The following is a 14,756-nucleotide window of genomic DNA, read 5'->3' on the forward strand; positions in this document are numbered from 1 at the left end:
CCTCATTAGGCACTAGAATAATGCATGTCACTTTTCTTATCAAGTTTCTTTATTTGATTTTTGAGATTATTGAAATGTTATGTCAGTAATCATGGTGGAGCCTTAAATCATAGATGCACAAGTTTCATCTCTTTTGGATCGATTCATCATTTGATTATGACTAAATTTAAAAAGTTATTATTATGGGAAAAAACAAAAACAGTAATATAAGAATTTATTTAAAGTTATTTTTTAAAATTATTATGGGTAGAGCTGCATCTTCACAATCACTCCCCACCACACTTGCATCTTTCCAACAGTTACCTGCCATATCTGTTGTTGCTGCCTCCACTCAACCACCTTCCATACTTACAACTTCAGCTTCTCAGACTCCAACCACATCCACCGGTGCAGTGGCTCCAACCACAGCCACCTCACAACAAACCTTATCTCTTGAAGGGCCAGCTTCCCAGCCTCTCCTAGCTGTGACAAGTGCAAAATCTCACCAAGCACCTAAAGCATCTTCTCAACCTTTACCAAAGACAAAGGTGTTTGGTGTGAGGAGAAGTGGGCGGCTGAAGTTAGGAGTGATAAAGCAAAAGGAGCACTTAGTCTACATATAGACCTAAGTGATGACTGAAGTCTCTTTATATTTATAGTTAGGGTTGTTGGGGTTGCTGTTAAATAGTATATCTTGTGATAAATTGTGTCTATGTGGCCACTGTTTATTAGGTGGATAGGACCACTATTTTGATATTTTGTAATCAGGTTGGACCACTTTTAATTGTTGCACTTCTTGGATCTTTATTTTGGCTTAGCTATATGTGGCATATTATATGGCCACTTATGTTTGATATTTTGTGTAAGTATGATTTACAGGTACACTTAATGAAAATATATATAGCATATTTTTTTGCCACTTTTTGCTGCAAGTTGTTGTCAATTGTGAAAATTTAAATATTCACATTAATAAAGTTGCTTCCCAACTATCATTTGTTATAAACACAAAATATATTAAAGTGCAAAATTGATTCAAACTAAACTTAATTAACTTTAATTGGATTGAAGCCATACAATCTCTTATATTACAACTTCATAGCACAGATAACTCTAAACTCTTGCAAACCACATTCCAATTATTAAGACTAGCAAAAACATAAAGAGTATATATGGCATTTTACATTGAATTTTCATATTGTCATCCAACCTCCCAACTTGTTCTTGGAGAATATTCAACTCATCACATAATCTACCAACATAAGCATCTATTTCTTTGGCTTCAACAATTAATCTCTTCATCTCCACGTTTAGCTTCGCTATCTTTCTTTCTTGTGCATCCAATTTCCATATTTCAGCTTCCAACTTAGCAGAATTTTGTGTTCCAACAACTCCAACAGCAGCAATAGACATGTTACTTCTTGCACCAACTTCATCAACCCACTCAAAAAATTTGCATCTTCTGTTAGGGTAAGAAATAAATCTTCTATTAGGATTCTTTGTTGTTCCTAAAATTTGAAGACTCAGAGTGTCACCACACAAACAGTGAACCCGCCTTTCTTTTTCCTTTGGCCACCCATTCTTTGCACCGTCATCAACCTCAATCCAATCAAAATCATCAATCCACTCAAAAAAGTTGCATTTTGGTATCTTCCCACAAGTAACATACCTCCTACCATGGTCAGAAACGGCTGAGGAATGGCGAACGGTTACTGCCTCTCCACAGAAACACAGGTGTCTTCTTTCCTTCGAGTACGAGCTCCTGGAAACACAGCTTCCCGAAGAGAGAATGAATGAGGTTCCTTAACTATGAGCCATAAAGTTGGAGAATATGAAAACTGAAAATGGAAAAGGGAGAAGAAGAGAAACCTCAGATACTGTAACGAGAGTGTTTATAGGGAGAAGACAGGGGTAAATAAGTCATTCCACAGCTCACTAACGTTTTTTTAACGTCAAACGTTAACAGGGACTTAATTGAAAAAAAAAAGGTACAGGGACCCAATTGAAAAGAAAAAAAGTACAGGAACCTAATTGAAAATTCGGTGAAACTATAGAGACCTGCAGAGTAATTAAACCTAAAAATTAAAATATTAAAAATATAAAAAATTAAAAATTATAATTTATATTTTTTTAAAAAAATTATTTTAAAACAAATATTTTAACATAATAAATAAATAAAAATATTTTTATAACGTAATTAATAATTAAAAAATATTTTTATATAAAATATCAAAATATTAAATTAATTTTACTTCTTAAAAAGCTCTTTTATTTTTACATATTACTTAAAAAATTTGTAAGTCTTTTTTACAATAGCTTTAAATCACAGAGGATGCTCCCATAAAGACGCTTAAAACGTCTTTTTGTAAAGACTTTTAGGTTTCGCATTATTATTTGACGTATTAATGAACTGATTATTTTAATTTTCTTAACAAATTAGAATAAAATCGATTTTTTTTATAACAATAACAATAAACCTATTTTTTTAGATTTAATTATATTTTTAATTTTTTAGGGATTTAAATATTCACAAAACAAAAAATTAGGGATATATTTGCCTTTTTATAAAAAAATTTAAAGATATTCGGTTTAGATTGTGTAATTCGATCGGATCAAATTGGATCTAATAATTATAATACAAACAATTAGGTTTATTATTATTGCTATAATAAATCGATTTTATTCTGGTTTATTAAAAAATAAATTATTAACCAGTTTAATAAAAATATCCAATAATAACATAACATGTAAACGTCTTAAAAAAAGATATTTTTAATATCTTTATTAAAGTAGTCTTCTTAAAACACATGTTAAAGACTTAGGTCCTCAGCGAAGAGATATATACACCATCTTTCAAGATTTTTTTATTTAAATAAATAAACAAAAATAATTAATTTCTAAAATACACCAAAAATAAAATTGGGATAAAAATACGCATAATTACCTCGCTTGTAGCGCATGCAAAATAAAAAAAAACATGCTGACATGGAAGAAAAATAAATGGCACATGAAAAATGAAGCTTGACTTCTAGTGTAGGATTGGCAACAGCGAAATGACTACTTTTAGTTCAGCACCTACAAATTAAAGTACACTGGCAGATATGAATTGGGCCAACAGAGTAACAGCGCTAATGAATTTTATTTTTTCACTTAAAATTACTAGTTAATCTAATTTTATTTAAAAATTTATTATTAGTCATTATATTTTTGTATATACAGCAGATTTGAGTTTTGTCATAACCAAAATTTATTATTAAAATAAAAACATAACCCTCACTTATATATCAATTCAATTTTTTGTGGTTTTTTTTTAAATCAAGTTTGGATGTGTTTAACAAACACGTTAAAGACGATAAAAATAAAAATGTGTTTAAATTTTTTAACGTTGTTTTTCGTGTTTGGTAACTTCTGCTCAAAACGCGAAGGTGATTCTCCATTTCAAAGGCGCGTTCACTTAACCTACATTGTGGTTCTTGTTGGTTTCAATAATATTCAAATTTTTTATAATATATATTATTGTTCTTATTACAAATGATAAATTAAATAAAAAGTTAACCATACATGATAATAAAAGCATAACTAATAAAAGTTGAAACCTAAAACAGTAATAAAAATAAAATTATTAAGAGTACTTAAAAATAATATTTAAAAAAATACTATAATATATTATTTTTAATTTAATAAATGAATATTAATTTTTACTATCAAAAAGAGTACTTAAAAAATTGTTACTTTTTATATGTTATTTTTAATTTAATAAATAAATATTAATTTTTATTATAATAGTAACTAAAATAGAATATTAAAAAAAGTATTATACAAAAAATATATTAAAAAAATATTAAAAAAAATTTGCCTAAATATATTTAAAAAGATAACACTGTAATTTAATATTATGCTTTTTTAGTAATTATTTATCTAAAATATATTTTAACTAATATTATTCAAACAATATTTATTTTATCAAAATTAATTTTAGAATAAAATTGTCAAATATAAATCATGTTGGCACAAAATTATTTTTAATCAAAATTAATTCTATAAAATTACTTTTGTTTGACAAACGCTAATCTAAACACTTACTTTATCGATGATCTCAACAATGAAAAGTCCTAGGGCTTTGGATACTGGTCACTACCATTACCAATTTCAATTCAACTAGGATTTAATTCAATCTAATGTCAAAGTTAATCCGCAACACAGTAACGAATGTGCTCGAACAACTCAGGAATTACGATATCCAACGAGCTCATATGCGACAAATGACTTTCCGAAGACATGTATGGATTGAGCTGCCGCCAAGGTGTTGGTGCAGGTACTCCGTCACGACCACCAGAACTACTGCAAGGTCTTTCTTGTTTTGTATTATATGACATGAAACAGTAACAAGGCTTAGAATTTGTCTCATATCGCTTTGGAATTTGCAACACAATTCGTAGGCGCTGCCACTGTGTTGGCCCAATTCGTATTTGCCACGGCTGATGCGCTCTAATTCGCGGGTGCTGAACCAGAGATGGCCATTTTGCAGTCGTCAGTCTTGCATTGGGAAGTCAGACTTTTCTTTACGCGGTTTACTCTTTTTCTATGTCAGTCCTGTTTAGCTGGCGCCATTCTTAAATTGACGTGTTTTTCTATTTCGCATGCGCTGCAAGTGAGATGACCATGCGTATTTTCATCCCAATTTCATTCTCCTGTAGTTTGGGAATTAATCATTTTTTTATTTATTTAAATAAAAAAACCCCATCTTTCATATAAATTTTTTTCTATATTAAAAAAATTAGTAAAGTAAAAAACCATAGTTTAATCATCCTTATAAAATTTATACATGATAAAATTTATAAATTCAATATTAATTATTAGTTTATTACTTTATCATTTTTTTTAACTTGGATTTTTTTTTCTTCTTAAATATCATTATATTATTCAGAGGCAATGAATAGCTCTTTGAAGTTTGAACTTGATTGATGCAAAACAAAGGAGTAAATAACCATTTTGATATTTAGATGATTTATAATGGTTAACCCATCATCCTTGATATTTAGGTTATTTTATCAAACAGAATTAATATGTAAAATTTATTTTATCAAAAATAAAAATTATGATTTATTTTGTTAAAATAAAAATTTTTCAAATACCAAAATGACTAACTATCAGGCAGCTTGTCACAAGAAAGAAAGAAGAGCCTACTTTTATTTCATTTATGATTAATGACTTACATTTATTCTCACAATCACAACACACAAAACTAGATAAACTTATAAGTACATATCACTCCTGGCTCTTATTTGACGCGAAATAGTACGATCACTTATTTCATATGACAGGAAACTAAAATTCCGGGTGGTGAACCTAAAGATCCACCACTACCGTCTAAAAACTCTACCACAATTGAAATGAATGGGACTATTTTAAAAAATAAGCCCCTTTTTCATTTGGGCGTACATATACCCTTAAGACTCAATAATCACTCATAACATACATGCAAGATCGCATCCTATTACTAATAACTTGAGAAGTGAAATTGCAACTGCTTTCATTTATGAGAAATTAATTAATGGATGAATGAGTGAGTTGTATTAAGGGAATTGTAGGCCCGTGAAGGTCTGGCCAAAGGACCAGGAAGGAGGGGCAACATTGTTAGAGATCAAGGTGCGGCCATCACTGGTGGTAACCTTGAAGGAGAGGGTTTGGCCGTTGAGGTATGAGTTGCTCTGCCAGTTCTGACCCCAGTTCCTTGACATGGATTGCCAATTGGTTTTGGAGCCTTTGATTGAAACGGCATGCACATCGCCTGCACCTCCAACGTTTCCGATTAGTACTAAGTTGAAGTATGCATGGCCGTTGATGGTGAACCTCATGCCTCCTCTCTTTTGGCATGGTACCCTATAATGGTAATTGCACCATGATGATGAGTGGTGTCGAATGAAACAACAAGAACTGAAAGTATGCATGTAGTAACTAGTAAGTACCTTGTGTAGGCAACAGGGACTATGCCAGCTCTGACATTGGCAATCTGTTGGAAGACAGGCTGAGCCAGATCGAAGTGGTGGAGGGGAGGGTTGCACCATCCGCCGGCGGTGCTAGGGAGGGCGTGGTTTGGAGGGCAGAAATTGGTGGCCGTGACCACCACCGACCTCGGCAGACACCAGCTCTTGTCATTGACGCACTTGATCTGGAAGCATGCTCCGCAGCTCAGGCCTCCGTTGAAGAGGGCACTGCTCACAGCTGCTGTGTTTCTCCCGTACCCTTCGCTGTTCAGGTTCCCATATCCACACGCTCCACCTACACATACATCATGATTCATGCATGCCTCAAAATAAAAAATATACAATGGAATATGCAGTTACCCATTGTGTCAGCAGCATCACCCCCGCCGTAGAAGGTTGCATGGGCATTGCTCCAACCTCCTTCGCCAACACCATAAACAGGACAACAACATCCCAGCAGCAGGGACAGAAATCCCACCAACACAAAATCAACCATTCTTATTAATTAATTACCAGCTAGCTAGCAAGCTATATAGAGTGATGAGTTATGAGGATGGAATTTAAAAACACAGCTTACATTTGATGCCCAATAAATACATGTTAGGACTCGCCTGCTTAGCTTACCCGTCAGCGTCACACTTGTCACCTCTGGGGACTGGGGACCCACAACCGCCAACTTCACCGATTCCATTTTTTCTTCTATATCTATATTCCTCAAACTCAAACCATGCCATGTGCTTTAACTTTTCACTTCTTTTAATTTCCTCAAGCCTCGAATAAAAATATATAATCAGTTATTAATTGGTTTCTTATTATAAAAATAAAAATAATCTTCGTTATTTGATATCTTGAAAAGTTGAATGTATTGTGCAACATGTGGTTCATGCAATTCGTAGTCAAGTCGCAAAAGACGGTCCCCCCAGCAGCCTTATAGCTTGTTCTGCATGCAGGTGGATGAAAACCAATTTCGTCAACTTCTAAGCTGTAAACTTGTAATATTAACCCCACCTTCTCCCCCCCCCCAACCAAAAAAAAAAAAAAAACCTGAATCTTGTGATTGTTAGTCATTAATTAGTTATTATTAATATTGTTAATAGTATAAAAATACTTTTAATAATGTAAAATTACTCATTTTTTTATAAATACTGGCCCCTAAAATTTTTCTATAAAAAAATCGTATAATAATAACCGTCTTTTTTTCCTCTTTATCATAAGAAAGATGATATTATAGCCAAGATGAAAAAGAAGTTCTCGAAAAAAGGAGAGCTCAAATCTATTAACAAGCAGTTATAAAAAAGTAGAGTTGCTGAAGAAGAAGGTGAATGATCTCTCTAATATGAATACTAAAATGATTGAAGTTATTCTAAAGTTGAAAATTTTGGAGAACAATAGACAAACCGAGATTTTAGATGTCTTTATTGAAGGATTTGAGCGTACTGTTATGCAAGCGAAGCTATTCGTTCCCGATAGTGACCTCTCGGCGATGGATTTGGGCTAAGTTGTTCGAGAAGAAGTATTAGTGAATGACGATGATGTTGCCGAGGATGAGAATGACAACTTGGCAGATTGATGCTAGTACGTAGTTTGATTTAAGTACTTTAATGAAACCCGTCAAAATTCTAAATACATATACAAAATTCAATAAAAATCGATTCAGTTCCATCTCTTTAATCACAATTGTTGTTTCTATCAAAACTAACTGTACTCAAATACATTAGAAACTGGAGCACCAATTACTACCCCATTTAATGACAAGACCATTTTTCTTTTTCTTTTTCTTTTCCAAGAAAAACTTACACTTCTCCATTTAATTGTTTCAATTTTTATATATTTTGATATTTATTTTGATCAAATATGTTGACTTAGGGATCCATATATCTATAAATCAAAATGTCGAGTCATAACTCATCAATAAAAGTTCAACCTATTTTTATCAAAATATCACTAGATTAAGTTTAGGGGCTATGATATAGCTCGACTACACGTCATGACTCAGCTATGCATGTTATAAATCAGTTATCAATAATAACAGTCATAAAAACAAATACCAAAACGTTCAAATATGCTATTACTCTCCGTTTAAAGCAAAATTACTTGGAGACATAACCGTTACTCTCCATTTCAAATATAAAGGAAAGGGTAAAAAGATTGTTCGAATTATTACAATTTGAAAAGCTTATTTTTCACTTGCTAACTTGAACGTTGGAGTGCCTTTTACAGGTGCCCACCCTCTGTTATCTCATTGCCGAAGTATAACTCATCCCGATGGAAAGAGCTTGTAGTTACTCATCAGCAGACGAGCTATACAGTGGTCCACAAGAACAAAACGCATAACCGACCATTGACACCCACTTCGAATATAAAGGGAGGTAATAAGAAACTGTTTTAACACATGAGATATTCAGATCATATTACTCACTAAGTTGTGCGTTGGAGTATCTTTTGCAGGTACCCACCCCCTTATTCTCTTGGTGCCGAGGTATAACTTTTCTTGACGAAAAACAAGAAGACAACCAACAAAGGACGAGCTATACGCCAGCTACACTGCAGTCAAACCTCACAAGAATTACAACAAGCTAATCAATGCATAGCAGACGAAAAATAAATAATAGAAAACCAAATAGTCGAGCTTATCAATGCTCGAATAATTCATAATTATTGCAACGAACAATCAGACAAGGAGGAAGCAAATTCCGATCCAACCCATGTGCTTGAAACTTAGCAACCAAAGGAGGATCAACCAGCCAATGAAGAAGACGAGTTAGACAACGCAGTTGGACCATTCACAGCAGATGTCATGAATTTTTAATTGCCCAAGAACTTTGCGTTACCAATGACTTTAACTCCTTATGATGGCTTAGGTGATTCGAAGAAACACATCAACAAATTTTGTTCCATGATAATAATAAACGGTGCTTCTGACCTTATTTTATGTCATTGTTTTCCTACTTTTTTAGATGGTCCTGTACTTGATTGGTTTTCTTCTTTGCCTACATAATCTATTTCACGCTTTCAAGAGCTGGCTAAGTTATTTGAAATTTAGTTCACTGCATTTTCAATTTATTTGCAAGATTTAGATTATATAAACACAATCAAACAAGAAAAACATGAAAGCCCTAGGGAGTATGTCATCCGATTCACTAAAGTAGCGATGAACATTCCTAATCTTCATCCAGAGGTGCACCTACACACTAATAAGAATGGACATCACCCAGAAAAGTTTTAGGAAGCTATAACCATAGCTAAGCCAAGAACCTTAGCCGAGTTTCGAAAGAAAGCAAAAGGTCAAATAGAGATTGAAGAGCTACGCCAAGGTTGAAGGTCAAAGAAAACTCACAACAATAAAGACAAATAAAGCTCGAGATAGTAAGAAACTATTTCGGTTAACGCCGCGTTATGATTCCTACACACAATTAAATACTAAGAGGGAAGAAATAATCAAGGAGACATTGAATGCAAAATTCATTAAACCTCATCGGAAAGTTGGAAATTATCAAGATTTGAAGAGTGTGGATAAGTCAAAATATTGTACCTTCTATAAAAAAGCATGGACACACTATTGACGAGTGTGACACAGCCAAAGACCTAATAGAGCGACTAGCTCGCCATGGATATTTGGATAAATACATTGGCGGACACATCCAAAAGTGCATAGGACATTCTGCTGACCACTCTTCTGCCACACAATTTTCTCATGAAAAGGAGAAAACACATACTCAACCTGATCAACTCCGAGGTGTTATTAATTGCATATATGAAGACTTTGCTATTGGTGGAATTACAAGCTCTGCTCGTAAACGCACCTACTGAGCTATGTTCTCAGTGGAAGGAGCCTTCAATAATCCTCAACCTCATCCTACCTTTCCAGAGATGATATTCAAACCATTCGACTTCATTACAACTACAACAAATTTAGATGATCCAGTCGTGATCTCTATTCAATTTGGGGATCTAATAGTTTGGAAAGTTTTGCTGGACCCCAGAAGCAGCGCCGATATCCTTTTTTACTCCACTCAAAAGATGAAGCTGAGCAATCATATACTGCAACCATCCACTAGAGATTTAGTGGGGTTTTTAGGCGAACATGTATCTGTTTTAGGATCTGTGTGGTTAAAAATCATACTGGGTGAGAATCCTCTAACCAAAATTTTAGATACTCAATATCTTATTGTTGATTGTTTCAGTCCTTACAATTTAATACTTGGCCGTCCTTTTTTAAATAAGTTTGGTGCTATAGTATTCGCAATTCATCTATGTGTCAAGTTTCATTTGTAGGACGACCTCATTGCCACAATCTACAATGACCACCATGAAGCTCAAACATTGCTATAACATCAGTCTGAGAACATCTGCTTCTAACCAAGATATAGGCGGAAAGATCAATGATGTTCACAATTTGCTTGATCTTCCATTGTTAGCTGAGTTAAACCCAATAGCCGAGCTCCAAGACCGTCCCACCCCAATAGAAGAATTACAAAAGATTTCTTTAACTAATGATCCTAACAAGTTCACCTATATAGGTACAGCTCTGAAGGAACACGAGAAAGATACACTCCAACAATTCCTTTAACAAAATGTAGATTTATTTGCTTGGACTCCTTCAGATATTATCGGCATTGGCCTTTCTGTCATTTCTCACAAACTGGCATCAAATTCATTTGTTTGACCTATAGCACAGAAAAAGTGCAACCTTAGCATGGATAAGAAACAAGAATCCTAGAGGAAACTCAAAAACTCATTCATGCCAGCTTTATACATGAAATCAAGTTCACTCATGGTAAAAAAACATAATGGTAAATGGCGCATGTGCGTCGACTTTACTGATTTGAACAAAGCTTGCCCAAAGGATGTGTATCCTTTATCATCTATTGACACCTTTGTTGATAATTCCTCTGGCTTTGAAACTTTAAGCATTATGGATGCCTGTTCTAGTTATAACCAAATTTTGATGCATCCTTTCGATCAAGATAAAATATCTTTTATAACTCAATATGGCAATTTTTGTTATAAAGTTATGTCTTTTGGTCTTAAGAATGGAGGGGCTATCTATCAACGACTTATGGATAAAGTCTTCGCCAAGAAAATTGGTCGGAGCATAAAGGCCTATGTTGATGACATGGTAGCCAATACAAATGTTGGGAAATCCCACGTGGCCGACCTTATTGAAAATTTCGCTTAAATAAAATAGTACAACATGTGATTAAACCCTGAAAAATGTACCTTTGGTGTTGAAAGAGGTAAATTCCTTGGTTTCTTACTTACAAGCTGAGATATAGAGGCCAATCCTGACAAATGCCGAACTGTGCTCAAAATGAAGAATCTTAAAAGAATTAAGGAGGTCCAACGACTAATGGGGAGACTTGCTGCTTTATTAAGATTTTTACCTTGTTTAGCTTCTAAATCTTTGTTTTTTTTCAAACACTAAAAAAGAAAAATAATTTTGATTGGAATGATGCATGTGAAAATGCTTTTACAAATATTAAAGCTATCCTTTTAAAACCCTCCCATATTACAAAAATCTGAACATGGGGAAGAACTTCATCTTTGTTTATTCATTACTAATTGGGTCATTAGCTCTGTTCTTGTTATAGAAAGGAATAAAGTCCAACACCCTGTATATTTTGTCAGCAAATCCCTACAATATACCGAGTTTCGTTATCCAAATATAGAAAAGCTCGTCCTGGCTTTGGTGTTTTCAGTTAGATGACTTCGACCTTATTTCTAAAGTCGTGTCATTATAGTTCAGACTGAGCAACCATTATGACATCTGATTACTAAACTAGAGTTAGCTGGCCAACTTATAGAATGGTCTATCGAACTCTTCGAATACATTTGATATCAAAGTCGGGGATCCATCAAATTCCAGTATTTAGCAGACTTCATCACCGAATTTACTGCTCCTGACTCAGAAGACCATTTCAACGAATGGACCCTTTACGTTCATGGTGCTTCAAACCCACAATGGTGTGGAGCTGGAATCCTTCTTGAAGATGGTAATGAAATTGTCTTGGAAAATTCTTTGCATTTCTTTTTTAAGGCAAGCAATAATCAGGCCGAATATGAGGCCCTGATTGCTGGTTTAAGGTTAGCAATCGATATGCACATTTCCGAGTTAAAGGTAAATTGTGACTCTCTATTAGTTGTGCAATAGTCCAACTATTTCAAGTCAAATACCCTCTTTTAATGAAATATTTAGATATTATCAAGTCCCTCATTTCTCATTTGTCTAAATTTGAAATTCATCATATCCCGAGGGAACAAAATCACAGAGTTGTCATTCTATCTAAACTAGCAAGTACACAATCACACATTTCAACTCTTTCGCAATCTACTTTAGTTATACCAAGTATAAATCTAACTGATGTCTTAAGTGTTACTCAGGCACATGATTGGCGATGGCTGTAACACCCTACCACACAGAACTTTACGTTTAAGTTCGTAAATCAGAGTTGGTGGAGTATTATGACCTCTAAAAGTGAAAATGCGTACATAGGTATATATGAAAAGAAGTTTTAACTAAGAGCTAGCCTTGAAGAAAAATTGAACAAAACCAACAGAAAACGCATCGCACTAGAAACGATTAAGCGTAAAAGGGGAGATAATAGCGTATAATAAGGGAAATGTACGTATATATATGGAGTTCCAAAAAGATACAAGTAGCAAGTTCTTAACTCGACCTGCGAAGTAAAGGCTGGCCAGAGAATAAATATACATGTATATATAGAACCCAACTATACCCAGAAGACAAAATACAAAACCTATTTTTTCCGAAAGTCAACCTCTAAAAGGGATAAAATGTAAGTTATGTACAAGATGGAGAATATTGCTATATACATATACAAAACACTAAAAATAGAATATCCCAAAGGTAGATCTTCGCATCCCAAGGGTCTCCAGCAAGTTCAACGTGGTGTCTCATTTCCTGCATCTAAAAACAACATATGTATGAAATGAGAATCGAAGATTTTCAGTATGGTAAAGGTACCTGCATAGATAATAAATAATGTCCTGAAAAGCTAGAGGCATTCCAAAACTCCATCAACTCATATTCATATACTAAAATTTTAACTAAACCAAAATTAAGGTGATTATGTCTAAGGGTTCTAATATAATTTAACTCTTTGTTTTCTTTCTTAGCAATCCTCCAAAATCTAAGTGGAATAACTCTCAACGCCTCCTCCACCTGCTAGAGAGATCTCTCAGAAATAAATATAGACAAAATAGAAAAGGAAAGCACATGTGTATATAAAGTTACAGCAAATAGATAAGATAGCAGTTAATTAGAGTTAAGCAACTAGGCAAGTCAAAACAAATGCAAACTCAAACAAAGCATACAAATGCACATGATGCATCTCTACACTATGGCCGATGAGTCTTATATGTCGATTATATAGCCAAACCTGATATTTCAGTAGCGATTAGGGGTGTAAGTTACCGAAGCGGATCGAAAATTACCGCAAAATCGAACCGAAATTTACAACATGGAGCAAGTAAGACTAAACTGCAACTCTTGCATCTTATCCGCGTAACTCGGAGCAGAGGGACAACCTCACCTTTATCTCTTGCTTAGACGGTGTTACGATTTTCAAGCTAAAACAAGTGGATCACGCCACTGCATCTTATTCGGTGTCTTGAACCTTTATCGCTGCATCTTGTACCTTGTACGTATGGTTACGGTCTTTAATTTGTTTTTGAGTGAATACCCAACCTGGCTCTTAACAATTATCTCGAAAGGACTACGATGCTCCCAACAAAAAAAACACCCAACCCGATCCCTAAACTTTATTTTTATGGGACTGATTAGTCTCTGTACCAAAACAAAAAACAAAAAAATACTGCCACAGGGACTAATAAGTCCTATAAAAATAAATTTTAGGAGTCGGATTGAGTATTTTTTTTGTTTAGAGATCTTGTTGTCTTTCGAATTAATTGTTTGAGCCGTTTAGATTTTTCTATTTGTTTTTCTCCGATTTCTTGGGCACTAAGATATGGAATGATAGGAATTAGGAACGAAGTTGAAAAATGGGTAAGAGAGTAAGAAAGTGAATGGGGATGTGAAAAATGCATGCAAATGTGGGGACATAGAAAAAGGTGCAAGTGTAAGGGGTTTAGGGATCGGAAATGAACGTGTTGGGGTTATGCATGGATGGTGTTGGGTTGCGTCACTCTAACTCACTCACTGTCGCTTTTTGTTGGCTTCAAAACCCCTCTTTTATTTGTTCCAAACTCAAGTGGATTATAGCTGGTTCTTGTATGTTTCGTACCAAAAGGACATTATATTGTTGTCAAATGCGTGCTGCATGTCAAAGTGAATGGATGACTGCTGTTACTACCGCTCTTTGGGACCAATCTTCTTCTTCTTCCTCTGCCCTCCATAATTCGTTCGGCTAGGAGAGTAACAAAAATGAGTTATCAAACAATTAAAAAAGTATATATTTAAATTTCAAAAATTTCACACTTAAAATTTATATTAATTCATTACTGGTTAATTTTTCTTATTTCTGCAAAATTTATATCAAACTTAACTAGTATTTACAATATTAACAAAATATTATAATAAGAGTCTAATAAGACGCAAGGGAAGGAATATAATATTTTTAACTCCACTATCTAGAAGAACAAAATTAACAACCTTCTTCAATTCCTAACAAATTAAATATTTTTAACATTCATCATGTCCATATATAGATGGTAGCTAATTGGATGGAGGTAGCGGTGCTTCTTGTATGATTCTCAACAAATGATAACGACATCGTCTTTATTTCTCGTAAATATATAGAATGACTCTCGATT

General features: G+C 33.9%; 1 protein-coding gene across 1 annotated transcript; it reads right to left on the minus strand.

Moving 5' to 3' along the window:
* Positions 1-5,143: 5,143 nt before the first annotated feature.
* LOC112736179 (expansin-A1) lies at positions 5,144-6,728 on the minus strand. Its single transcript, XM_025785523.3, has 3 exons — positions 6,324-6,728; positions 5,946-6,258; positions 5,144-5,859 (listed from the first exon to the last, which is right to left on the minus strand). Exons 1-3 carry the CDS (start codon positions 6,457-6,459, stop codon positions 5,553-5,555), a joined length of 756 nt encoding a protein of 251 aa, XP_025641308.1. The 5' UTR covers positions 6,460-6,728; the 3' UTR covers positions 5,144-5,552.
* Between the last annotated feature and the right edge of the window lie 8,028 nt (positions 6,729-14,756).

Source organism: Arachis hypogaea, chromosome 13 (genome assembly GCF_003086295.3).
Source record: "Arachis hypogaea cultivar Tifrunner chromosome 13, arahy.Tifrunner.gnm2.J5K5, whole genome shotgun sequence".
Lineage (NCBI taxonomy): Eukaryota > Viridiplantae > Streptophyta > Magnoliopsida > Fabales > Fabaceae > Arachis > Arachis hypogaea.

What these genes read in the sequence shown, in the direction of transcription:
- LOC112736179 (XM_025785523.3), bottom strand. Translation starts at nt 6,459, where the DNA reads ATGGTTGATTTTGTGTTGGTGGGATTTCTGTCCCTGCTGCTGGGATGT. An exon ending in TGATGCTGCTGACACAATGG is followed by an intron (nt 6,259 to 6,323) that starts GTAACTGCATAT and finishes ATGTATGTGTAG; the next exon opens with GTGGAGCGTGTGGATATGGG. An exon ending in GTCCCTGTTGCCTACACAAG is followed by an intron (nt 5,860 to 5,945) that starts GTACTTACTAGT and finishes TTACCATTATAG; the next exon opens with GGTACCATGCCAAAAGAGAG.